The sequence below is a fragment of the Scophthalmus maximus genome, chromosome 6 (genome assembly GCF_022379125.1).
Source record: "Scophthalmus maximus strain ysfricsl-2021 chromosome 6, ASM2237912v1, whole genome shotgun sequence".
Lineage (NCBI taxonomy): Eukaryota > Metazoa > Chordata > Actinopteri > Pleuronectiformes > Scophthalmidae > Scophthalmus > Scophthalmus maximus.
This window is the reverse complement of record NC_061520.1, coordinates 2,025,195-2,048,946: the sequence shown is the minus strand read 5'-3', so window position 1 is coordinate 2,048,946 and position 23,752 is coordinate 2,025,195. Positions and strand designations below refer to the sequence as shown.

Here is a 23,752-nt window from a genome sequence, read left to right as displayed (position 1 = left end):
GCAACCAAACGTGATACTGTTACATGATTGGCTATTAGGCGTGTCTCTCCATACGTTGCTAGGTACCAGAGGACGAGTGCCGGCGTAGCTAGACACCCTTTGCTCCGGTTTCTTCCAACGAGGAAAAAGAAATTATCGAAACTTCTATCGAACGCATTTTCTATTGATATTGATTACGTGTCTATTGCGATACATATCGTTATCGTTTCATCGCCCAGCCCTACTTTGGGCCCAGGAAAGACGGGCAGCACAGGCAGGACAGATCCTGAATAATAATAATGATATTTTATACTGGTACTCCTCGTGTAATGAATGTTTTAGTCCGGTCAAGATTTTTGTAGACAGTGTTGTGAACTTGGAGGAGGGTGATTGTTTGACTCTGCTCGTATTGTTGAATAGTATAATGAGTTTTCATGGTTGTTTGTTTGTGTGAAGTAATATGAATTTGTCCCTTTTCTGTCGACAGATGCAGTGAAGGGATAGAAGATGAAAATACACAAAAAGGACAAGCAGCAGGTTTGTACTGTCTCTTTCTCTCTCGCTCTCTCTCACACACAGGAGCAGGTCATTCATAAAAACCTCCGTTGAGGTTGAGTGTTTTTAATGTTCAAAGTTTTGAGACAGATTCTTTAAAGGCGACATATTATGCAAAAATCACCCGCCGGCCCACAAACTGTGAAAAAAGACTTTGTTGTTTTTGTGGGCTGAATAAACTGTGTAGCCTGAAGCTCTGAACCACTGGTTCCGATTTCGCTCCCACTGTGATGTCGCAGACGGACTGAGGTCTAGGAACCTCTGGTGAAAGGGGCGTGGCATTTCCTACACATGTTGAAATCGGTTGACCAATAAACAACAGACTGGGCCCAGCTGGGCCAATCAGAGCAGACTGGGGTTTATCGTGACACAAAATAAATCTGCGTGTTTCCTTTTCCTTGCGAGTTGAGATCACATGCAAAATGTAAAAAATTGTAAAGTACTTTAACTTGAGCTAAAAACACAACCAGAGAATATTCGCCTGTCCTCTGTCAGACGCCGACGTCGACACTGATTCACCTTTTACTCTTTAAATATGTATCACACACGTAACATTTTAGTTGATATGATTTGTTTGATTCATTAAATTAGAATGTTGTGGACTATTTTACTGGAATTCATTTTCTACCACAACGGTCACTTGAATAATGAATCGATATTTGTTGCGAATATCTGACGATGGATCAGTTGCCAGCAGCAGCAGATGATGATGATGATGATGATAATGACGAAGAGGTTCTGTGCCGCTGTGACACACCGTGGCTGCAGCGTTGGAGGCCTCGTGCTCAGCTGAGAGATGTGCTGTGTCACCTTGCACTTACAGGAAAAAAAGCTCTGACTCATCACTCTGCTCAGCTTTGACTCATAAATATTACAAGCAGCGAGGCGGGCGTCCAAGACGCAGCGAGGAGACCCAGAGAACGGAGCGAAGGTTGGACGACACCTGGAAATGTGACGGAGGCCTTTTCAGCCTCCGCTGGCTGCGAGGGAAGTGGAACAACAGCGTTCTGGAGCCGCGGACTGAGAAGCGATGACGTGCCGCGACTCTCAATCGTTGGGAAAAAAAGTAGATCAGCGGGAAAAAGGCTCTGGGATTGTAACTTCAGCACTATCACGGTGGAGTGATCGAGTCACACCAGGTCTCATGGTTGTGAGGTGGACCTGAGGGCATGTTACTGACAGTGAGACAGAGGAAGACCGGTGTGTGACGGACGAGCGGAAACAAAGTCATTTCAACTGATGGGATAGAAGGGAATCAAGATGAAATGAGTTCACACACAACACGACGCAAATGATCTGTGCGAGTAGACACGAATATCGTGTCGCTCCTGCCGGGCCAACAGAATGCTGCAAAATTCACATCATTCGCTTGAGTTTAGGGCTGCAACTAACGATTATTTCCATAATCGATTAAGCTGTTGATTATTTTCTCGATTAATCTATTAGTTGTTGGGACCATGGAATGTTGAAAAATGTCGACCGTGTTTCCCAAAACCTCAACATGATGTTTTGTTTTGTCCACGACACCAAAGATATTCAGTTCTCACTGTCACAGAGGAGCAAAGGAACCAGAACATATTCACAGTGACGAATCTGAAATCAGAGAATTTAGACTTTGACTCTGTATGTCGTCTCATCTCCGTAGGAAAATAGTTCCGAGCGAATTTCGTGTCCCTCGCGCCGGGCGACCAGAATAGCGCAAAAATTCGCACCACTCGCTTGAGTTGAAACATTTGAACTGCGCTCCGGCATCTCATCTGATAACTCCTCTGCTTTTCATCGAGTGGCCGAGTTACGGGTTTGTCAGGCTCCATCAGGAGACGACGCAGCGATGACAGCGTCGGGGGGAACTGATGTTCAGAGGAGGCTGTTGGAGGATGGGGATGTGGTTCAAATTCGCTCGTTGTTTTCGTGTATAGCGGTGAGGTCACTTCTGTTTCCCATGGCGATGGTCGCAGCGTCTGATTTTGTGTGTTTCGTCTTGGAAGTGGACACTTCAGTGCTCGTAACCAACCAATAAAAACCCACCTCCACTCCTCCGCTCGAGTCGCCTCCGAGGTGATTGTTGTCGCCTCGGTGTAAAAACCTGTTTGAGGACTTTTTTCCACTTTCACCGTTTGTCAGCGTCTTGACACTTTTGGGGTTTTGACTGACGTGGTTGACAGAAACGCTGCACAGCTCTGAGGGGGGAAAAGGAAATATTGTGGAGGATGATGCTGACTAGTGTCGCCGCAGGTTGATGAGCAGCATTTGCAGCGGCGACGTTCACACTGTTAAAAAAAGAGAGAGGAAAAAAAGGATGAATGCGTATAAAGAGGAAGCTGCTCTGTGCTCTGACTGAAATAGATTCTTTTCACCGCAAGAATCCATGAATCAGCAGATGCTGCGTGAAACTGGGTTTTCTGCACCTGAAGTTGGGAAAAAAACAAACCTCTGAAATCTTTTGTGTCTGAGGTTTTTTGAGTTACATTCTTTGATCGCCGTCATCCTGGACTCGCCCAAACAGCTTGGGCGGCCGTATGCATCGCAAAGCTCTCACCGCCTCCTCCTCCTCCTCCTTCTCTCCTTCCATCTCTTTCTTCATACACGGACGGGGCTTTTGGCGGACTTCTTCTGGAAGAATATATGTTCCCTAAACCCTAACATAGGGCCTAATTTTGATGCGGGAGAAATTTAATAGAAATGAGGGAACACAGGGTTGAGGGACCACAGGGCTGAGGGAACACAGGGTTGAGGGAACTCAGGGTTGAGGGAACACAGGACTGAGGGAACATAGGACTGAGGGAACTCAGGGTTGAGGGAACATAGGACTGAGGGAACATAGGACTGAGGGAACATAGGGCTGAGGGAACATAGAGCTGAGGGAACATAGAGCTGAGGGAACATAGAGCTGAGGGAACATAGAGCTGAGGGAACATAGAGCTGAGGGAACATAGAGCTGAGGGAACACAGGGTTGAGGGAACACAGGGCTGAGGGAACACAGGGCTGAGGGAACATAGGGCTGAGGGAACATATGGCTGAGGGAACATAGAGCTGAGGGAACATAGAGCTGAAGGAACACAGGGTTGAGGGAACATAGGGCTGAGGGAACATATGGCTGAGGGAACATAGAGCTGAGGGAACATAGAGCTGAAGGAACACAGGGTTGAGGGAACACAGGACTGAGGGAACACAGGACTGAGGGAACACAGGGTTGAGGGAACACAGGACTGAGGGAACACAGGGTTGAGGGAACATAGAGCTGAGGGAACATAGAGCTGAGGGAACATAGAGCTGAGGGAACATAGGGCTGAGGAAACACAGGGCTGAGGAAACACAGGACTGAGGGAACACAGGGTTGAGGGAACATAGAGCTGAAGGAACATAGGGCTGAGGGAACATAGGGCTGACCCTTAGTCTAGAGTTGCTCATGTTTTCTGATTTCTCAGTAATGATGTGTGTATGTACAGGACGTTAAAGTGTCATCTAATTTGAACTAAATCAGTGTATAATATCATGTCAATAATCCACTAATCTCTCCGTCATCACATTCAGAGCACATCGGTGAAACGAAAAAGCCGGAGGATTAGCTCACGATTAAATATTAACGAAAACAGCCCTGCGGCTCCGCAGCAACGTTCACCTCCACATGTACGATGATGAGATCCATGTCAGAACTGATCAGGACGATGGTAAATACAGGGAGATCAGGAGCCTCTTACCTTAAACAAGGTTATATATTTTATTTTTATGAGACAGTAAAAGGTCACACAGTTTAATCACAGGAACAGAAATACAAAGGACGTAAAAGGCAGTGAAGTGTTTTCATATATATTTAAAGTGATGCGGTAGAGGAGAGTCGTCAGATCAAGTGTCGAGATGCTCAGTCGATTGGAAGAGAACAATCTTCTTTTGAGGACATTTTTATGTATTTATTTATTACTACCGGGACAAAGTAGAGAGGAGGAGAGGAAAAAGAAACAGAAGGTCCACAGCCAGTTTTGAAACGGAGACGATGCAGTGACACAGTCAGTGTCTCCAGATGACGGCAGAAGGACAAACACCTCCTGGTCACAGCTAGTTTGATATTGTACAGGAAGTGTAGAAGAAGAAGAAGCTGTGAGCGTTCACATGTTGTAGATGGAAGAGGAAGGAGGAGTTTGTTTGTCCTCACACTCGAGGAATAAACTCATATAATCTGGGATGAGGACGGAGGCCGTCTGCATTATTAAACACCTAAAACTGGGATCTGGGAAAGGTTCCTTTTTTTCTTCTAAGACTTAAAACAATACGCACATGTTCTTTCAAAACAGAGTTTGCTCGCTGTGCTTGTTCCTCCTCTCCTGAACTCAACTCCTCAAACACGAAATAACTTTTCCTTTTTCTTTCATCTGACGGGGGGAAAAAAAACTCCGGATCACACCAGAATCTGGACGAGCCTGTGGAAGCAGCTTCTGCAGCGTTTGCACAGTTTTTTAAATTTTTTTATTAAATAAATGATATTTGAATAAAACAAACTTTAGCATTCAAGCCTAAAACCGTTTTGGTGTTTAAACGCTCCTTACTGTAAATGGACTGAGCGGTTCTCGTCTTATGGACCGCTCAAAGTGCTCTACAGAACAAGTTGCACGCGGACTGGGGGAAGCTGGGATCGAACCACCGACCCTCTGGTACGCGGACGACGTACCTCTTTACCTCCTGAGCCACAGTCGCTCACCTATGTCACCTGCATGTTGAGGAATTACAGTATCACAAGTTGTAAATTGAAAAATGGTAAAGAACACTGGTGTCATATTGACACTCTTCATTCATGATGATGTGAATTGTCGCTGCTTGTTACCCACGGCGACATGGCAGACGGCGTCAGACCCGTAGGAAACCGGGGTTCCGGGACGCGGAGCCACGCCCTGCGAGTCCACTCGAGTTGACCCGTCCACGCCATAGGAAGCGTGTTAGCCTACTTAGCACATGTGCTAGTCAGGTGCTGTACCCAACTCTGCTCGCTGTTGTAGCTGTGAAAGGAAGCGGCTGAGCATCGATGCGACTGCAGTGCTTTTCGCGGTCTATATCCGTGACAGAGAGACAGATGCTGTGTGCGCGCACGTGTGTGTGTGCTGCTTGTTTGTGAGGCAGTATTATTGATTCATAGGCAGCGTGACTGCAGGCAGCCTCCCTCAGCTGTGTTCGGTCGGCTTTACTGGGCTGGCAGAGCCTGCTACACTGCAGCACGGCTTTGTGTGTGTGTGCGTGTGTGTGTGTGTATGTGTGTGTGTGTGTGTGTGTGTGTGTGTTTGCATGAAGGACAGAGTGTTTACTTGTTTTTTTTTTAATATGCATGTAGTCATTGATGTAAGCACATTGAGCCGTGAAGTAAGTGTGTGTGTGTGTGTGTGTGTGTTTAAGAGGGCTGTTGTCAGTCGAGTTAGCACATAGAGCCCTGCAGTGTTAGTGTGGGAGTAAGGGAGAAAGTGTGTGTGTGTGTGTGTGTGTGTGTGTGTGTGTGTGTGTGTGTGTGTGTGTGTGTGTGTGTGTGTGTGTGTGTGTGTGTGTGTGTGTGTGTGTGTGTGTGTGTGTGTGTGTGTGTGTGTGTGTGTGTGTGTGTGTGTGTGTGTGTGTGTGTGTGTATTCGTGCCTGTGTAGTCAGTCATGTAAGCACGTTCAACCATGACGTGATGCCACGTTGTGTGTGTGTGTGTGTGTGTGTGTGTGTGTGTGTGTGTGTGTGTGTGTGTGTGGGCTGCAGTTGCTCTGTTGTCGTGGAGATGGATGGCAGAGGCTCAGGTCATTAGCGACCTGAGTTAGCTCCGTGGCTAATTAGAGCTGGTGGTAGTTCTACCTGTGCGTCGTTGTGTCTGCTGAGTGGTGAGTGAACATGAGGTGAGGTGAGGTGATTATTTATATATATATATATATATATTTATTATCATGTTATTGTTAGTGCATCATGACAGGTGAGAGGAACGATTGACATGTAAACAAAAGTGATCAGCTGATGATGATGATGTTGATGAGGAGGTTTCAAAAGATCCACGTGTTTCTTATTGTCTCAGTTTGTTTTTAAAGGTTCAGTTTATTTCCTCACACAATGATTCTTCTCTTTTGTTAAAGGAGAAGTTAGTAAGTGAACGGCTCTCGTTCTGCGTAGCTTCATATTAAAATCTTTTATATTGTAACCTTTTTTTGTATGAATAGTGAGATTTTCCATCTCAATGTTAAATCACAGCACAGAACATTAATTTTGTTAAATGTTTTTATTATACATTTTATTGATTTATTTCGGTAAAATTTGCAGTTGATTTAAATTTCAAAAAGACCAAATAAAAACATGATAAATAATTTGCTATATACACATATAGATCCTTGGAGTGTAAAAAAGTTAAATATTGGAGCAGCAGAACATATATTGGCACATTGTAAACATTGTAAACACTCTGAATATTACACATATTACATTTCAAGCTTTTTTACAAGCTTTTGTCCAAAGCAACTAACGATAAATGCATTCAACCATGAAGATATTACCCAAAAGTCCAAGAATCAATAGACATAAACATTTATCAAATAGGCAAAAATGGCAAAAAAAATTCAATAAAAAGAAATGAAAGGCAGGATATTAAAAGATAAACAATGATAAGATGATAAAACACTCGTACAGCGTATTGAAAGATGCGGTGTGTAAGTAAAACAGGCGAACATGAAAAAATTGAATAGGGAAAATAAAAATCAGGCTATGAAGGGAAGTGGAGTCTGGAGTCGTCTGCTGCCCTCAGGTCTTCAGAGTCCATAGCTGCAGAGATGTTGTTGAAAGATTCCTTATCGTGTTGTATTTATGACTGTGAGTATAATTAAAAGACCGTTCAATTACCAGAAGACACTCATCATCAATGGATCACGATCAATGAAAACTAACACGTCATGATTTTCTCGCTGTACAACAACAGTTTGTTTAGTAAATATGTTTTTTTTTTCTGTAAGATATAAAACACGGGGTCGATGATCTCAGACAAACAAAGTTAGTGATATCTGAAACACTGTTTGTAATGCAAATCAATCACCGTCGTGGACGATATCTGGTCTCTGTGATCAGGTCGGTGCCCGAACACATTTGAGAGATCGCTTCATCACTGCGTTGTTTTTTATTGTTAGTATTTTTTTTTATTTTGTTGCTAATTTGATCAGGTAAAGTTCACGTTCTGCTGCTGGTGTGTGGACAACATTTAACGTGTGAGAAGTTAAGGGCAGAAACTTACGATTATTTTCATTATCGATTAATCTGTCAAAAATATTTTCTCGATTAATGGTCCAAAGAAATGGCGAAAAATTCGCTCGTGTTTCCCAAACCACAACATGATGTTTTGTTTTGTCCTCACACCAAAGATATTCAGTTCACTGTCACAGAGGAGCAAAGAAACCAGAAAATATTCACATTTAAAAAGCTGAAATCATAAAGTACTTAATTTAGTAGTCGATTACTCATCGATTAATGGATTCACTGTTGCAGCTCTACTTCTTTTCTCCTTCAAAGAAAAAAAAAAGAACTCTGGCAACTCAGGCTTTTATTTTTTAAGGTGAGCAGAGAAACCTGGAGTGTATCGCTGTGAACGGAAGTAATAAGGTGAAACAAGGTGAAACGGCAACATTTCAAAAACGGCAACGAAGAAGTGCCTGAAGTCGGTTGGTCCTCGTCTCTGTGTGGCGAGAGTTTCATCCAGGAGATGTGGGAACGTGCTGAAGTTTGCTCAAACGGTCATAAAGATAAACGTGTCATATGAATCTGAAGGGAATGTAAAGTTTTAAATCGACAAAGCGAAGACCTTCGCCCCATAAGCTGCTCCAAAGAATAACTCAAATCCAGATCTGGGGTGCGGTCGAATTGTCAAATTTTGCTTAAGAAGTTTCCCAAATCTTGGAAGTGAAGTCATTTTCAAATGTATTCATTCTTTTAATTATTGATTATGTGGAAGAAAAAAAAGGCATCTGTAAGACAATCAAAATCAGAAATGCTCATTTCTGTTTTCTTTCGTTTTCTTGTTTGAGTGACAGCCGAGCTGACAGGGGCACACAGACACACAGTTCATGCAAATAAATAATTCATGCAAATGAAACGCAAAAAAAATCTCACCTGCCTCTGTGGAAGCAGATCCTCAGCACCCTCAGGTCAGGGGTCAAACCTGAGTCAGGCGGCAATTGTCTTTTTACTATCAGATAATGTCTATTTTATTATTTCACACAGATCATAAGACTCTAGAAGAAACTTTGGAACGTTAACGTTTTAGTACATAAAGGCCGATTTTGCAGATCTAGAAAAATTGGGCTTTTTCGAGAATTGACAGAATAATAACGAAGGTGTTCGTCACCTCCGCTCTTCCTCCTCTGGACACTGAAAACGTCTCGTGGTCGACCTCCTCACCTCGGCGTCTTGTCCTGGGAGTCGCCGTGCAGAGACTGGACACTTGTTCCTCTGGATCTTTATCTTTTAGTCTGTAAAACAACGATCACACCGACATATTCTAAACCAGAAAAACAAGAAAAGTAAGACTATACTGCACGTTTTTGTAATTTGCTTTGCGTAAGGCCCATTTTTAAGAACCTGCCATGCAGTTATAGTTTGATATTCATCTACAAAAATGAAGGAAATCTGATTCACCATCAGATTGACAGATAATCATTATGGCAAATGTTTTGGTAACCGGTTGATTATTGAGCAGTAACATTTTTTTTTAAATGTCCCTCTTCTAGTGCTGGTCTTCGTTGTGTACGCTGGTTGAATACATTTTTTGTTTTTTCACTGTTGGCCTGGCAAAATTTTTAAAAGGCAGCTGGTAAGGCTTACTGGGCTACACCTCTGACTTTGGTACAGAGGGTCGGGGTTCGATTCCTGATTCTTCCCTAGGCAAGGCCCTTAATGCTGCTAATATTGCTTTGGATAATGTTTTGTTGATCGGTAACGAAGTGTCTGCTGCAGACCTTCGTGTGAGAGGTGACGGAGAAACGATCCCGGTGTGCGTTTAACCAGCCGTCGTCTTCTCAGGACTTAAACCCGTGAAAACTTTAGTACGCCGTTAAATTTCGATGAAGCCGAACAAAGTGTGATGCAGCAGCGCTCTGAGTACTTATTCATCTGTTTTTAGAAAATGTCCCGTTTCCCATATTATTAGTTGTTGTCCAACAAATTGTCTGTGGCTTGATTTTGTTTGGACGTAATTCAATTTGCTGTGTTAAATTCCTGATGTCACTCGCTGCCTCACCAAACTGGCGAAATGTGACACGGAGACACGGCGACGTGTTGTCGATTCCGTCCCGGCATCAGACAGTTTGACTGACATGAAGACTCCTCACACACAGACTGACATGAAGATTCCTCACACACAGACTGACATCACATACAAAGAGGGGAAACTGATCAATCAATCCATCAGACAGGGAGACACACACACAGAGACACACACACACACACAGACACACACACACACAGATGAACGGACAGACAGCCGGGAGCCACTGGCGACGAAAGAGTTACCATGGTGACAGCCTGTTTATGTCCGCCTCCCCGCTCCCCGCAGGTTTAGCACGGAGAGCCAGTTTCCATGGCAACGGCCCTGATAACCCCCCCCAAACCAACAGGCCATTGCGCCTGCTCTGTGTGTGTGTGTGTGTGTGTGTGTGTGTGTGTGTGTGTGTGTGTGTGTGTGTGTGTGTGTGTGTGTGTGTGTGTGTGTGTGTGTGTGTGTGTGTGTGTGTGTGTGTGTGTGTTTCATTGAGATGAGTCCTCATACCTGTGAGAAGCAGAGTGTGTCGGCGTATCGTGCATCGTGCAGCGGTTACAAAAAACACACACATGCACCTGCTCCATGTCTCACATCAGTGTGGCGCACACACACACGTGCGCAGACATCACTTTCCACATCGGGCCTGACCCGGCGCGTTCTCAGGTTTCTAAATCCAGTCCAGAGCGTCAGCCAGTGTTCGACCCGTCATCACGCTCTCTGCTCTGCTGTCATAGGAACCACGCAGCCCATCTCCCTGACAACCGCCATTACTCACACACACACGCGCACGCACACACACACACACACACACACACACACACACACACACACACACACACACACACACACACAATCAGGTCTGTCGGAGGGGGGAAAAGAAAGGTTTTGAAAAAATAAATAATAATTTAAAAATAACCGTCCATGTTTTGTCGCTCTGGGCCTCTGAAGAACGTCGGGCTACATTTTTCATCAGCCGCGTTCAGAAGTTCAACCAAAGTACCCATGATGCAACAGTAATGAGCTCTTTTTTTCAACAAACACACAATCGCTTCATCTGCCAAAGCCAAAGGACGAGCTACAGTTTGTGGCAAATCGTTACATGCAGATGGACAAACACATACACACAAACATGGGCCTGTTTCCTCGCGGGCCGCTGGCTGTCGGTTCGGATTTTTTTCCGGCGCAGCCCTGGTTCTGTTGTGGCATCGACGTTTACACACGACAACACAACCTCGGGGTGTACAAACTACAAGGTGGTCTCTGTTTTAGACGCTTGAAAACACTGGAGCAGTTTGGACGTTGTAGCAACAGCGTTGCGTTTCAGAACAAGAAAAGCAATGTGGATGAAGCCTAAAACAACGCCACGTTTAGGTCCTTGAATTCAAGGGGGATTGTAAACGCTGGAAAGTCCTTGGAATTTCTGGTTTGGTATGCCAGAGGGAATGTTTTGTTTGTTTCGAGCCTCCGGCTGTTTTTTTAGATTAGAAACGTCTACTGAAGTGTTCTTGAGCAACACACCAGTTTTTAATGGACCCTTCGCTCTGACCTTCCTGTGGTTTCGGCTAAGTGGAGACAATGTCCCTGCAGGGACCAATCGGGCGGCACATTATTATTCCTCATGAAGCGGGATTCATTATACACACACGCACGCACACACACACTCACATCCGTGGATGGTGGAGCCGAACGCTCGCAACTGGGGAGCTTTGGTTCTGAGCAGCGGTTGAATGTTGGTGTCCTGGTCACCGAGTGAATTCAGACAGAGAGCGGAAATAATCACGAAACAGACGTACTTCACAGAAATCACTGGAACTTAAAAACACAAAATAGACATCCGTCCTCTTCAAACTACAATTTAATTAAATGACATGTCACTAAAATTACCACAAATTGTCAAGCGTGAAATAGGATTTAAATAACCGCTCAGCATGAAGTCGAATATGAAGCCATAAAACCCTCACCAACTGCTAATGCCAACGCTAACTGTCTGCTGACACACCTGTCGTCCTCTCATGATTCGCTGCCTCTCCTGCTCTGGAAGTTTCCGGTTTCTTTGCCTCACATTTGCATATTCGACAACGATTGGTTTTCTATATTTGTGACGTACCAAATCTAGCTTGAAAAGGATTCATTTGAATTTCAAACTGCAGAGAAGTGAAACAGAAATCTCCTCCTCCAGGAGAGGAATGTGAAAACGCCAGATACAAGTCGCTGTAGTCAATGTCAGACGTGAGAGGACAGAGACAGAAGTGGAAGGGGACTTTAACTTTCTGACCCTTTATGTCTTTTCCAGATGTTCACTGGTCTCCTGAAGCACACGCCACCTCTGGCCTCCACTGCGGCCACCTCCTCCTCCTCCTCCTCCTCCTCTTCCTCTTCAGCCTCGGACCAAAACAGCAACGCACAAACTACAGTTCCCACAATCCCACGCGGACACCTGGTCTTGGGCACCAAGGACCAGCTCCGCGTCCTCGCCCCCGTGGGCAGCACGGCGACGTCCAATCACTGCACGGCCACCGGGGCCCACGCCACCAAGCACTCCGGAGGGGCCCCGCGGCCCCCCTCCTCCCTGAGCGAGGAGGACGATGGAGGAGGAGGCGGCGGCGGCGGCGGCAGGGTGAAGAAGAAACGGAAGAAAAAGGACAAGAGGGGATGGGAGAGGGCGGTGGCAGTAGAGGAGAGGGAGAGCAGCAAACCAAAGAGGAGAAGGGATGAAAGGGAGGCGACGGTCGTCACGCTGAGGAAGAGCAAGGAGCCCAAGGAGGGCAAAGAGCGGAGGGAGCGCCGGAGCAAGGGGAAGGAGAAGGAGGGCAGGAAGGAGAGCGTGGCGGACCACAAGAGCGTGGCGGGGAGGAAAGCGCCTGGAGCCACCGTGGCCCCGGGACCGGCACACGTGCCGGTGAAGGTGCCGGGCAAAAGAGGGAGGAAACCCAAGATCAAGATCCTGCCTCCTGTACCCGCCAATCAAGGTACTGTACGTGTGTGTGTGTGTGTGTGTGTGTGTGTGTGTGTGTGTGTGTGTGTGTGTGTGTGTGTGTGTGTGTGTGTGTTCATTAGCCGATTGACAGAAACGTGAAAACAGAGAATATATATAGAAATATTCACTGGTTCACTCTTGTTGTGAATATTTAACAAAATTAAAGTTACCCTAGACTTTAGGAAATTCGGATACATTTACATATTATTCTATTTTATTTGTAATTAGTCCGTCGTTAAATAAAGTAAAAAATAAAGTAAGTAAACAAAAAAAAGGCTGAAAATATTCACCTGTACCAGACTCGTCATTAAAGTTATCGATTTGTTTTGACATCATGAGTATTAAAGTGTTTCCACACATTTTATCTAAAACATATATTTATATTGAACTGAAGAAAAAAGTAGTTGAATTTCTTTTAGGGAATATGTATATACCTGCGTTTATACAGTATATAATAATCTGAATAATCTGAATAAAATAAACATTTTACAATAGTCAGGTAAACAAACATCCTCCTCATGTTTTTCCCATCCCCTCTTTCTTCCTCCTCAGCAGCTCCTCCTCCTCCTCCCCCCCCAGGACTCCACACTAAGGTCACGCTGCGCCTGCAGGGCAGCCAGGCCAAGAACCACGGCCAGGCCAACAGCAAGACCCCGGTCCCCGCGGCGCCAAAACAGAGGGGCCGCAGACCCAGGTGAGCCGCTCGAGACCGGCTGGGAAATCATGGGAAAATAATCAGAAGAAGCAAGAAAGAGAAAGAAATTAGGAGGGAGTAACACACATCTCACACTGAGGGTTTATCTCAAAATGGAACGTCTCCGTTTTGTCTCGGTGATCAGGAAATAACGGTACAAGGAGAGATGATTAGAAAATGAGGACATTAAATATTAATGCCAGATTTAACTATCTCAACCAGCGCTCCGCGTATCCTCTGGTGGCTACTCGTGCTGCTAATTAATCATCAGAGTGACTCCTCTCTCTCTCTCTCTCTCCCTCTCCCAGAGATCCTGGCGTCGCACCCGTGGAGAAGAAGAAGAAAGGGAAGAGGAGAAACCAGGAAGTGGCCGTCCACGAGGGGGCGGAGAGCGACGACACCGCCTCAGTGTCGGCGCTCAACATGGGGGGAGAGGACAGCCAGGACCCCCTGGATCACACGGTGACCACTTTATATATATATATATATATATATGAAGGTTTATACGTGAGGATGTAGACGGCTGTCGTGACATGTTCTTATGTTATTGCTACAGTTTTCTAATGATCTTACATAATCTACACCATCCGGTTGTAAGTTCCCGTGGTAAAATTTCCCATGACATTTTCACTTTTTTCTACTCACACTCTCTCCATCTCACCTCCCTCTCTTTTTCCTCTCTTCCTCCACTCATTTCATCCCAATCTCTCGCGGTGATATTACCTGCGTTTGTTCCACGGCTGCTTCCTCTCCCCTCTCTTCCTTCACTCTGACACCTCGATTCCTTTTCTCTTATCTCACCTTCCTCCCTCTCCTTCCTCCCCTCTCATCTTTCAGAAGCGGCGTTCGGGGCGACAGGTCAAGAGGAGGAAGTACAACGAGGATTTGGACTTCAAGGTGGTGGACGACGACGGAGAGACGATCGCCGTCCTCGGAGCCGGTCGCATCTCGGCGCTCAACGCCACCGCTCTGGCCTGGCAGGCCGAGGTAGGGATGGACACGGACCCCCACCACCGCTTTTGTTTCTCCTTTTTTTCCTCTTGTATGTTTCTCTCCGGTCTAAGACCGGTCTTGTCGGCCTCACACAGACCTCCGTGTGTTGTAGTGTTGATTGTGAAATGAAAAATGAGTTTTGTTGCATTATTAAATCGAAACGTGCTGTATCGTGTGTTTTCAGCCGTCAGAGTCGTTACATCACTGATGTACAATGTATAATGTTCCACTGAGAGTGTCAGGGGCGGAACAAACTGCCACTGACGCCTCCGTACGACACGCTGTGTGGTGAAGATTGAAAAGATTGTGTTCACTGCACCTTTTCAAGTCTTTGTGTTCCGCTGCTGATGGACGGGCAGAAACTCCCTGTGAACCGACCTTCATCCCGTTCGAGCGGCCGCTAATGTTTCCTGTCTTTCTCTCCCCCAGGAACCACCTGAGGACGAGGCCAACATCATTGAGAAAATCCTGTCGGTCAGACCTGTGAAGAAAGAGGTGAAGGAATAAAAAAAACACCCACTCACTCACAAGCTGTGTCCCAGTTCGTCCTTCAGAGGACTCGGCTCGGCTCTACTCCAGTTCCGCGAAGGCCGGACCGAAAAGAGACGGTTTCCTTTTCACGTTAGCTACTTTGAAGCCACGTAGCTGCTGTAGCTGGTATATATATATATGTGTATACACACATATATATATATACAATCTACTGCCCTGCAGCTTTCTGTGTATTTAATCTCTCCTTCACTTTCTCTGTCTCTTCTCTGTTTCCCAAGACGGCGTCAGAGGACCCAGTGGACGAGGCAGAGGAGTTTTACGTCAAGTACAGAAATTTGTGAGTCTCCTTATTTTTCAGGCGTTTAGTCGACGCTTTTCCGCGGCTTTAGTTGGGTGTTATACACACAGTCTACAGTCTACACACATCAGGAGCCTCTTGCCTTTCTTTGTTGAGTTAATAGTTGTCATGACATTGACTTCTCCCGGAGAATTTGAATTTGCACACATTGGACTGTTTTTTTCTCCAGAGACAGTTCAGACGTTCTCAGCAGAACGCAGCTCTTGAGGGAGAGCAGGGAGTTTCTTTCCATCGTCTCACCGGTCCGGGGTTCTCAGGAGAACTTCCTGTTCTTTGTACGGACGTACGGTCGTACTCACGATCGTAATTTATTCTCAGGGGTGATGAATAAAGCATGTCAGATTCGCCTGCAGTTAATTCAAACTGAACGGTCGTGAATCCTTTTAATTCTTCGTGACTTTATTTAGAATAATATATTCAACAAATTGAAAGAATTGACAGAATAATATAATATTTGGAAGTGTGAAAATCATCACCGTACATAATTCATTTTTAAACTGCACGGTGCAGAGTCTCACTGCACACACGACACCGCAGTGGCATTTGCATTCGTCCATGTATAGATTGTGGATTATGGATTAGATTGTGCATGTCAAACTGTAACCATAGTAACACCGTTTCTTCCCTCAAAGACTTAACGATTAGAGAAAAGTGTCGGTGCGTTGATCCTCATCCTTCGTCTTTCTGTAGGATTCAGTGGTGTCACTGTACATGAACACATCTTCGCTCCTGCTCGTGTCTGTTCACGGACCCTGAACCTCTCGTATCATTCGGCCAATCAGAAGCATCACGTTCATTTGGCTTTGAACTTGCTTCATCCGTCCACTGCATTCTTATTCATGAATGAATTTTTATTTAAGCTCTTCACTTTTTTAATTTATTTAATTTTGATGACCTGATTATTAAATATAATATTTTGACTTAAGTATGACAAAAAGATCAGCTTTTTTTTAGTTGATAGTTTGGAGAGATAAAAAAATAAAAAATTAGGGAGTGATTTGATATTTGATTTGTGATTTTAAGTTAAGTTCAAACTAGGAAACAAAAATTTATGAACTTCATAAGATGAAAGCGACAGCCGTGGAAGCGTGATGTTTGTGGGAAGATTTTTTTCAAATGTGGCACAAACTTGGATTCAAAGATTTGATTTTTGAAGGTGAAAAGTCAGTGTGACCTCACTCAACACAAGAATTCATGTCCTCGAAGGTGAAAGGTCGACCATCAGTCAAATTCACATTATATGATATTTATTTCATATTATTCTTTTTTTCAGTTCTTACCTTCACTGCAAATGGGCCACTCTGGAGGAGCTGGAGAAAGATCCCAGAATCCACCAGAAGATCAAGCGCTTCCGGACCAAACAGGCGCAGATGAAGCACCTGTTCACCGAGGTAGCGACGATCAGCAGCTCCCTCATCGACTCGTACGGTCTGGAGACGTGACCGAAATTTTTAATATTTCATTATCTCGCTGAGCCGCTATTTCCCTGATTTATGAAAATGTAAACGTGATGACTTCAGGTGCGTAATGAACGGGGCCATGAGTGTTTCTGCAAAGTGTTCTAAAAAGGTCAAGAGGTTAACTGCGACATGCTGTAACCTGGCAACTCCTTGACAACGAAGCATCATCTGGCCTTTTACTGAATAACTCAAACTAATCCATGCTAATGGAGGATTTATGAGATGAATGAGAAACGGAATGGCAAGGGAATTTTGCTCATAAATTATACATACATATATATATATATATATATATATATATTTATTATATTTCTGTGTTGTGCATGTTGGTAATAAAAGGGTGTACTAGGATTAATAAAAGGCATATTTCCAGAAGTATTTAAAAATGTCATATTGAGTTATAATATATAAGTAAATTCAAAGTCTGAAAAACCACCATGTCTACACTGTGTTCTTATGTTGTTCTACTTCGTTCAGTCTGTGGTTTTATCAAAATGATCCCTGCTCTGATTATGAAAGAATTAAAAAAACAATAATCTTCGTCTGTCTTTCTCTTTTTGCTCCTTTATTTTCAGCCCGATGAGGATTTATTCAACCCAGACTATGTGGAGGTGGACCGAGTGCTGGAGGTGGCTGTTACCACGGATACAGAAACCGGAGAGGTGGGTGACACACACACACACACACACATTCTCAGCTGTGTTTGTCGGGTATGAAAGTTGTTATTGCTGGAGAACGGACACATCCGGTTTTAAAACTAAAACAACCTCAGTCCGTAACCAACACACCTGAAAACACGTATCACGTGACCATTCACATACACTGGTCCCGATTCAAACAGGAAGGAAGCAGATTTTCTTCTCTGTAGCTGGTCGCTTAGTTAAAGAAAATACTACGAAGAAGGCGCAGGTGAAAAGTTAAGAGCAGGGATTTCGTTTCTTGGACCCAGTTTCAGTGCCTTGAAAACTCTGGAGTGTGTCTGTGTGTGTGTGTGTGTGTGGATGCCAGATGTAAATTCATCGTGAAACTACAATGTAATAGTGTGGACATGTACACACTCGCCATGTCCTTGTGTGTGTGTGTCGATGTAGGAGGTGACCCATTACCTGGTGAAATGGTGCAGTCTCTCGTACGAGGAGGCGACGTGGGAGCTTCAGGAGGACCTGGACCCGGAGAAGGTCAAAGAGTTCGAGCACATCCAGAAACTGCCGACAGACCTGAGACACATGGTGAGCAAAAACACACACACACACACACACGTCTTATTTGCCATTTTGTTTCACATTGTGTTCGTGTTCGCTAATATCTGTTGTTACGGACGGACGTTCATCATCGACACAGACGCTGTTGTGATTGTTGGTTTGGTTCCGTTAACCAAAGGAGAAATATTCCAACCACCAGACCTTTATATATTCCAACCACCAGACCTTTTTGAATTTTTGATTAGATATGAAAGTGTTGGTGGTAATTCTATGAAAATTAGAAACGGCACAACACAAAACCATGATGGTTTTATGTTTCAACTCCAGAACCACTTCTCCTCAAAATCAAACTCTTAACGTTAATGAGAGCAAATACAAATCGTCGCAGTGAACGTTTCTTTCTTGTCTGCCTGGACGTCTGCACCGTCTGGTTTCCTGTTTGTTTTTAGAAAACAACTGCGAGCTCTTGAAAAAAAAAAACCCCTCGCAATCAAATCCACTTAAAGCATCTGCTGCTCTTTGACCCACAAGTCGTCTGCACATCTGCCGCGTCGCTGTTCATCGTGGGCGTCACTCTGAAGCCCAGACGGGAGAATCTACAGGGGAGGGCGGCCATTTTAACCTGGGCGGAACGGAAACGCTAGCTCTGTGACAGCTGTGTTGAATCCAAGAGGAAGCCAGAGTAGCTGGAGAAAACACCGTCACACACGGGGAGACACACACAGGAAACAGACAAACAAACTGTCCCGGTACCAGGATTCAAACCCGGAACCCTCCTTGCTGTGAGGTGACCGTGCTCACCTCTGCACCACCGCGCCGCTTTCAAGCAAACTCTTATTGCACATTTGCCATTTTGTCACGTATAACTTCCTGGCAGCTGCGATCTGTTAAATTCCATTACTTTTCCTTCACAACCTCCAAAATCTGTCTTGATTTTAATAATTTCAGGTCTAAAAATTTAGAATAAAAACCCATTTTCATCGGGGAAACCAAGTGGTTTTAACATCTGATATTCTCCTGCTTCTTTTTTTGAATAAAATATGTGTGGTGTGAATGATTCAGTAGAAATAAAGAAACTGTTTCACATCACACATCTCTTGAGGGAGTCGTTAATATATCATGTCATATATTTTTCATTCATGTTGTTTGGTAATGACTGAAATGCCAATGATGCGTCAAGCGTCTGCGAGTCAATGGAATAATAACAAAGAATAATATGTGTTTGTGTTTGTGTTTGTGTTGCTGTCAAAGGATCGGCCTCCACCAGATAAATGGCAGAAGCTGGACAAGTCGAGAGATTACAGGAACGGAAACGAGCTGAGAGAATATCAGTTGGAGGGAATGAACTGGTTACTGTTCAACTGGTACAACAGGTGAACACACCAACACAATTTGTTAGGTTGAGGTTCAAACACTGTTTTAAGAAGAAAATCACGTCGGTTAAGTTTCAACGCCCTTCCTGGCAGCCAATGTTAAATTCAGTGATTTAAAATATGAATCCCTGGATCTGCATCTACATTTTATGGGTTCTTTCCTGGAAGAACTGATTAGATTTAAATGGAAATCTGTTCTGTAGGTTTGACGTAATCCCGCCGACAGACTAACAAACTGAGTTTGTTAAAACTGTCTTTCTCTAACAAACTGTGTGTGTGTGTGTGTGTGTGTGTGTGTGTGTGTGTGTGTGTGTGTGTGTGTGTGTGTGTGTGTGTGTGTGTGTGTGTGTGTGTGTGTGTGTGTGTGTGTGTGTGTGTGTGTGTGTGTGTGTGTGTGTGTGTGTGTGTGTGTGTGTGTGTGTGTGTGTGTGTGTGTGTGTGTGTTAAACCAGTCGGTTCCACAGACAACAATGAAGACATTAAAAGAATCAAAGATTCTGTAAACTAAAAAAAACAATTAAAAAAACATAATCACGCTGTTGCCTTGGTAACAATGGCACTGAAAGTGTTAAATGTGTCCCAGGTTTGGAGCCTCACTCAGTACTTGACATTTCAACATTTGCATTAGAAACACACGCTCACCCACTGCACCTGCGAGGAACTGCTAACGACTTAATGATGCCATATAATCAAGTTCAATACATAAATCCTACCCATAATCCTCAGTGACCCAGGCCCTCGTGTAGGAATCTCGCTCACTTAGAAGAGTTTCCTTTCTCCTTAAAACGTATATGATGTATGTGTGTAGACGGAAAATATCACCGGTATGTTATACAGGGACACATACTTCATGTTAACTTAAATATTAGATAATTAATTAGCCTTGTTATGACCGGAATAAATCAATAAATACCTATCTATCATCTAACTATCTATCTATCCATCTATCTAACTATCTATCAAATTGCTATGAAAAAAATAGTTTCCCGTTTTTTAGGATTATAATCATTATTCCCCCTTTTCCCTCTTATGTTCTCTCACACTTTCTCTTTTTTCCCCCCACCCAGAAAAAACTGTATACTGGCAGATGAAATGGGTTTGGGAAAGACCATCCAGTCCATCACCTTCCTGTACGAGATCTTCAGCATGGGGATCCGCGGGCCCTTCCTCATCATCGCCCCCCTGTCCACCATCACCAACTGGGAGCGGGAGTTCCGCACGTGGACGAACATGAACGTCATTGTGTATCACGGCTCGCAGATCAGCCGGCAGATGATCCTGCAGTACGAGATGTATCACAGGGACGCACAGGTATTATTGGCCTGTTGTTGTTTTTCTATTTTCTGAATCAGTTTGCTCGCGTAGTTATCACCTCCTTGTCATCCGTCACACAGTGAATGAGTCAGCTGCGTGATAATAGGAAGTAATACGAAGCTAAAAATGGAAGATGTGGATCGCTGTCTGCTCTTTTAATTCTGTTCAGACGACAAACAAGTGAAAAACATCCTCCAGAGTGTTGACGTTGAGCTGTTGACGTCTTCTTTAAAGGAAATCTGGTTACCCTGTTGGGATTCACACATCATCTGCAAGTCTTAAAAAAACTTTGAAGTCAGCTCTGTAAAAGAAAATCAATTTAAAACGTCTATTTCCTGATTTTCCTGCTGTCTTGGTTAATGTTTATGTCCTTTGAATTCGTTTCATTAGGGCTGTCAAGCAATATAAGAATTCACATGCCTTAGATAATTGAATATAGCAACATTTGCTGTGGTGCTGCAGTTCCAGTAGTTCATGCTTTATGCTGTCGACGTGCTTCGCGAGTCTGCAAATTTAGTTTTCCCTGCGAATTTCGGGCCACAGCGAGAACAGTTCATACAAGACATGAAGTTCCTTTCTTTGTAATATCGCAGCCACACAAACTACATGAGTGTGAGCAAGTCTATTTCCTTTACACAAGATCATCCTGCCGATTCCTCGTTTGATTGAGGTGGATGACTTCCCGCGCAGAATTTTCCCCATCTGATCTGAAGGGGATTTCTTTTAAAGCTTTATATTTCTGTAAATAACTGCTTAAAATTAGCATCTCAGTTGGCCAAACCCAATTTTTTTATAATAATATATGTATGTAATTGAATACAGGGTTTTTGAACAGTTTCCCTCTCGTGACCAAACCGGGTTCTCGTTCCCATCCTCACTCTCTGTCTCTCTCTCGCCACGCAGGGTAACACGATCCCCGGCGTGCTGAAGTTCCACGGGCTCATCACCACCTTTGAGATGATCATGGCCGACTGTCCGGAGCTGAGGAAGCTGCACTGGCGCTGTGTGGTGATCGACGAGGCCCACCGGCTGAAGAACAGGAACTGCAAACTGCTGGAGGGACTGAAACTCATGAACCTGGTCAGTCCGCATCCGTGGGATCAAATCGACTTGTGTCCATTGATTCCTATTTGCTCAAACATCTGCTCAACATTTTGGATGGATTTTTCATAAAAATGATATTCCTGTCAATGTCTCTCCAATCAGGAACACAAGGTTCTGCTCACGGGAACGCCTCTGCAGAACTCTGTGGAGGAGTTGTTCAGTCTGTTGAACTTCCTGGAGCCGCTGCAGTTCCCTTCAGAGAGCGGCTTCCTGGAAGAGTTCGGAGACCTGAAAACAGACGAACAGGTTTGTTCACGTGGACGCGCGCGGAGCTGCAGATTCCGTTTCAGGCCGAGTTGCATTGTGGTTAATGTAGGCTGCAGGATTTGCAAAAAGAAAAAAGTGTTAAATAGTAAATATGACATTTGATATTGTTTTAAAACTGTTCATCTTGATCGTATGATAGTTTTATAGGAGTGCATGTCTAACTCGGTGGACGGCTTTTATTGTGAAAATCACCTACAGGAAGTGGGTTGTTTGTTTTTTCCTCTCTCGTTTTTTAGTTTGAACATAAGGAGGAAGGAAGATGCTTATTATTAGTTTTGCATTCATGTCACGTCCGCCCCTCTCCTCTCCTCTCCCAACAGGTGAAGAAGCTTCAGGCCATTCTGAAGCCCATGATGTTGAGGAGACTGAAAGACGACGTAGAGAAAAACCTGGCACCCAAAGAAGAGACCATCATAGAGGTAGAGTTTCATATGATAAAATAAAATACGCTCCATAAATCACGTGATTTCATATATGTACTGTTTCTGTCTTTAAATAGCACAAAGCTCTTTTATCCCTCCTTCTTCTTTTTACATCACGACTAAGCTTCAACAATGGGTCGAGTAATGAGACTTGTTTTTAATCAGAATTATTAGCCTTTAGTCTTTATTAGTCTCTTGAATCACAAGGTAAGTTAATTTCAAAAGGTGTATTACTATTATATTTATTATTATAGGTTTATTATATGAGCAATAATATCCAGGGAGCAGATCCACTGCACTAGGCCTGTCGTGTCCTTCAGCTGCCTTTTTATTTCCTCAGGAGAAGACAGACGAATGTTTGGATGATTTTATATTATCTTAACTGACAAATTTTCTCGTCGTTGTGTTCGTGTCCCTGCAGGTGGAGCTGACCAACATTCAGAAGAAGTACTACAGAGCCATCTTAGAGAAGAACTTCTCCTTCCTGTCCAGAGGAGCCAACCAACACAACATGCCAAACCTCATCAACACCATGATGGAGCTGCGCAAGTGCTGCAACCACCCTTACCTGATCACAGGTGAGAACACACGCACCTACCTGATCTGCCTGTCTGCCTGTCTGTCTGTCTGTCAGTCTGTCTGTCTGTCTGCCTGTCTGCCTGTCTGCCTGTCTGCCTGTCTGTGTCTGTGTGTCACCAAGGAACTAAAAGAATGCAGTCAGAGTTAAACTGGGTTAGGATCCTCTCCATCTTTTAACATCTTCCTGTTTTGTTTTTCAATTCAGGAGCGGAGGAGAAGATCCTGGAAAGCTTCAGGAAGTACCACAGTCCAGACGCACTGGACTTCCAGCTGCAGGCCATGATCCAGGCGGCCGGGAAACTGGTGCTAATCGACAAGCTGCTGCCCAAGCTGCTGGCGGGGGGCCACAAGGTCCTGGTCTTCTCCCAGATGGTTCGCTGTCTGGACATCCTGGAGGACTACCTCATCCAGAGACGGTGAGCAGAGAGCGAGGGGAAAGAGTTGGACAATGAACGTGACAGTTGGCAGAAAGGAGAAATTGAACATGTGTGTTTCCTCCAGCTACACGTACGAGCGCATCGACGGCCGCGTGCGAGGGAACCTGCGGCAGGCGGCCATCGACAGGTTCTGCAAGCCGGACTCGGACCGCTTCGTCTTCCTGCTGTGCACCAGAGCCGGAGGGCTGGGGATCAACCTGACGGCCGCCGACACCTGCATCATCTTCGACTCGGACTGGAACCCGCAGAACGACCTGCAGGTGGGCGGCGACGGCTGATGATGATTTTGATGTCACA

At 44.6% G+C, this 23,752-nt stretch overlaps 1 protein-coding gene across 12 annotated transcripts in view; it reads left to right on the top strand.

The window, feature by feature from the left end:
- Window positions 1-23,752, top strand: part of chd6 (chromodomain helicase DNA binding protein 6) — a 55,672-nt gene that overhangs the window by 11,383 nt on the left and 20,537 nt on the right. For 10 of the 12 annotated variants that reach the window (XM_047332792.1, XM_047332793.1, XM_047332796.1 and 7 more), the window contains exons 2-19: window positions 467-516; window positions 12,077-12,752; window positions 13,313-13,454; window positions 13,763-13,916; window positions 14,292-14,441; window positions 14,877-14,942; window positions 15,218-15,276; window positions 16,571-16,688; window positions 17,333-17,419; window positions 17,849-17,986; window positions 19,211-19,332; window positions 20,400-20,643; window positions 21,550-21,726; window positions 21,853-21,996; window positions 22,338-22,436; window positions 22,861-23,017; window positions 23,224-23,434; window positions 23,520-23,715. In XM_047332792.1, coding sequence (XP_047188748.1) covers window positions 487-516; window positions 12,077-12,752; window positions 13,313-13,454; window positions 13,763-13,916; window positions 14,292-14,441; window positions 14,877-14,942; window positions 15,218-15,276; window positions 16,571-16,688; window positions 17,333-17,419; window positions 17,849-17,986; window positions 19,211-19,332; window positions 20,400-20,643; window positions 21,550-21,726; window positions 21,853-21,996; window positions 22,338-22,436; window positions 22,861-23,017; window positions 23,224-23,434; window positions 23,520-23,715 — 2,970 coding nt within the window. In that variant the 5' untranslated portion in view covers window positions 467-486. The remainder of the gene's footprint in view (window positions 1-466; window positions 517-12,076; window positions 12,753-13,312; window positions 13,455-13,762; window positions 13,917-14,291; window positions 14,442-14,876; window positions 14,943-15,217; window positions 15,277-16,570; window positions 16,689-17,332; window positions 17,420-17,848; window positions 17,987-19,210; window positions 19,333-20,399; window positions 20,644-21,549; window positions 21,727-21,852; window positions 21,997-22,337; window positions 22,437-22,860; window positions 23,018-23,223; window positions 23,435-23,519; window positions 23,716-23,752) is intronic. The other 2 variants (XM_047332802.1, XM_047332794.1) reach the window with 1 other exon arrangement.